General features: G+C 37.4%; 1 protein-coding gene across 1 annotated transcript in view; it reads left to right on the top strand.

Annotated features, from left to right (window-relative positions):
• Window positions 1–22: 22 nt before the first annotated feature.
• Window positions 23–2,515, top strand: part of LOC119592100 (zinc finger protein 696-like) — a 6,429-nt gene continuing 3,936 nt past the window's right edge. The window contains exons 1-3 of the mRNA XM_037940920.1: window positions 23–220; window positions 1,588–1,974; window positions 2,237–2,401. Coding sequence (XP_037796848.1) covers window positions 1,588–1,974; window positions 2,237–2,401 — 552 coding nt within the window. The 5' untranslated portion in view covers window positions 23–220. The remainder of the gene's footprint in view (window positions 221–1,587; window positions 1,975–2,236; window positions 2,402–2,515) is intronic.

The following is a 2,515-nucleotide window of genomic DNA, read 5'->3' as shown; positions in this document are numbered from 1 at the left end:
TACTGACACTGCTCTAATCATCACGATAATATGTAAGTTTTAGAAGACTAAAGGGTCGGGATTCGAGCGCACATTGTTGGAACAAAACAGAAGCGGTCAAGCTCCCACTGGAGGCGAAGGCTTGAGCCGCGTCCTCTTGGCTTAATTTTCTTTCTGTTGCCTGGTTTTGATGCCCGCCACCCTCACCGCGTCGTAACCAGCTGCTGTGGAGAGTGTCAAGGTGAGCTTCCGTGAGACAAGTCTTGCAGTCGTCTCGAAATGAGGTCGAGAGAGTTGAAAAGTTTCGGAGATGAGACGAGTCTGAAGGAGGAGGGATGTCGAGGCGCCGAGATGAGGGACGTCTCTCGGATGCTGTGGGGGCGTGACACCTGCTCTCTTCACCTCATGCGAGCCTTTTGTTGACTCAGAGCGAGTTGCAGAGTGCCCGGGGAAGTTCTGGAGGAAATTAAAGGTTTGGGAAGAGGAGAAGGTCAAGGCTGGGGATTACTTTTGTTCAGGCGAGCGGGATCTAAGAAAGACACGGGTCTTTACTTTGTTTTCGTTAGTCCCGTTGTTATTATCCTTATCGAATTAGTGTTTGAGTTAATGCTTTATTATTTTATACGAGTACCCAGGTGTGTGAATATAAGGTGGGCCTATATGATATTTTGGTAGTTACACCGTTTTCTTAATTGAGGTTAAGATGCATTTGACAGGCTGGTGGTGATAATCATTTCGTAATGGCATTTGTTATTTGGTAATTAATAAGTTTGGATGATAATACAGCTGACAGGTTATGATATTTGATTGGAATATGACAGTGTTATTTGGACATGTTGCCTTCAGCCACTCATTACTAAGCTTCTTAGTGCATCTTTGCCTCAATAAAAAAAGAAAGAATATAGTGTCACTGGGAAATGCATGGCTGATTCAGATCTGATCATATTTTTGAAGTGTAATTTTAGTGTACTTTTCAAAGTTACTTATTGACTATCTTCTTATTGTACCTATTGTACAGTGTCATTGTAAAAAAATGCAAATTTGTTTAATTTGCAAAAACAGAGTTGAACACATTTTTCAGTGTTTCATTTGAATGTATATAATGTCATACTGTTATCAGTTAAGAAATGTATTAAAATGTCATACCAGTTGTCATGACTGATTCTTATGTTTGTTTTTTTTTCTATTATGTTAGCACATTTTTTGTTTGCATTTTTCAAAAGGAATATCTATACTTAATATTTGTTTTAAAAAATCAGGAAGTTTAACCATATGAGATACCTCATATTTTTCTTATTTTTATTGAAATTGATATGTCTTATATAAGCTTGGATGACAAAGAATAATGTTTATCAAGCCACAGGTTGCCAAAATTATGAGATGTAATTTCATATACAAGTTAGTATAAAATTAGTTAAGGAATAATTTTTCCTTTATTTATCAAAGAAAATGTATGCTTATATATAGAATCTTTTAGGTTTTTGATTGTCATTTTTTAAAGTTCTAATAATCTTTTTGTTCAGGTGCCAAACCTATATTTTTCATAATGATTTAGATAGAAATGTGATATCAATTTCAATGTTACTGAACAACCTTGTGTGTTTACAGATGGAGTGGAATAGTCGGCAGCAGATCCTGCAAAAATGGCAGCCCTTTGGCCTGCAACAGCAGATGCAGCAGATACAACAGCAGCAGATTCAACAGCAACATCAGTTACAAACTCAGCACCAACAGCACCATCCACAACAACCACAGCAGCAACAGCAACCTCATCAACAGCCACCACCACCTCCCCATGTACAGCCTGCTCAGGTGCAGCAACAGCAGCAGCAACCACAGCCAATGCCGCAGCAGTTACAGCAACCCCAGCTCCAACAACCACAACAAAGTCATAAAATACCAAGAACTGGAGGCTCTGCAACTCCCCACTGTCTGGTGTGCAATGTTCATCTTGGAATGTTTGCAAAAGGAGGAATGGAAGTCTTTTCTGATAAGGTATTCATATTGTTTTACTGTTTTAGCAACTCTAAAAAAAATATTTATACGTCTTTGTATCAAATTAATGATTACCTATCTTTATAAATATGCTCATATAGAGCTACACATATGAAAATTAAAATTTTTGTTAAATAATCTACCTGAATTTGAGACCTGATTAATAGAAGTATCATGTAATCTTTATTAAGTAATTGCTATCAGTGAGATTGAGAGCAAATGCTTCATATCCACCTTCTAAAACAACCGTTTCTCAACATAGGTTACAACCTCTTTTGGGAAGATGCAGATCCACAATGTTTTAGGCTCTATTGTGAACCAAGAACTCAATGCTGCTTCCATCCATTCAAGCATTGTTTGTAAGAAGTGTTTTAAACTCTTGGATGACATTGATGCCTTGGAGGGACAGTTGGTGAACATGAAACAGGTACAGAAGTGGTAATGTGGTATTTGTAGTGCTTGAGTTTTTAATTGTCTGTTAGAGTAATTTGTGACTGAAATTTCATTTTTTTGTTTTAACTCATTGCCATAGGCTATAGCA

The sequence above is a fragment of the Penaeus monodon genome, chromosome 29, assembly GCF_015228065.2.
Source record: "Penaeus monodon isolate SGIC_2016 chromosome 29, NSTDA_Pmon_1, whole genome shotgun sequence".
Classification (NCBI taxonomy): domain Eukaryota; kingdom Metazoa; phylum Arthropoda; class Malacostraca; order Decapoda; family Penaeidae; genus Penaeus; species Penaeus monodon.
Note: the sequence above shows the minus strand (reverse complement) of the source record. Positions and strands in the feature narration are given on the sequence as shown.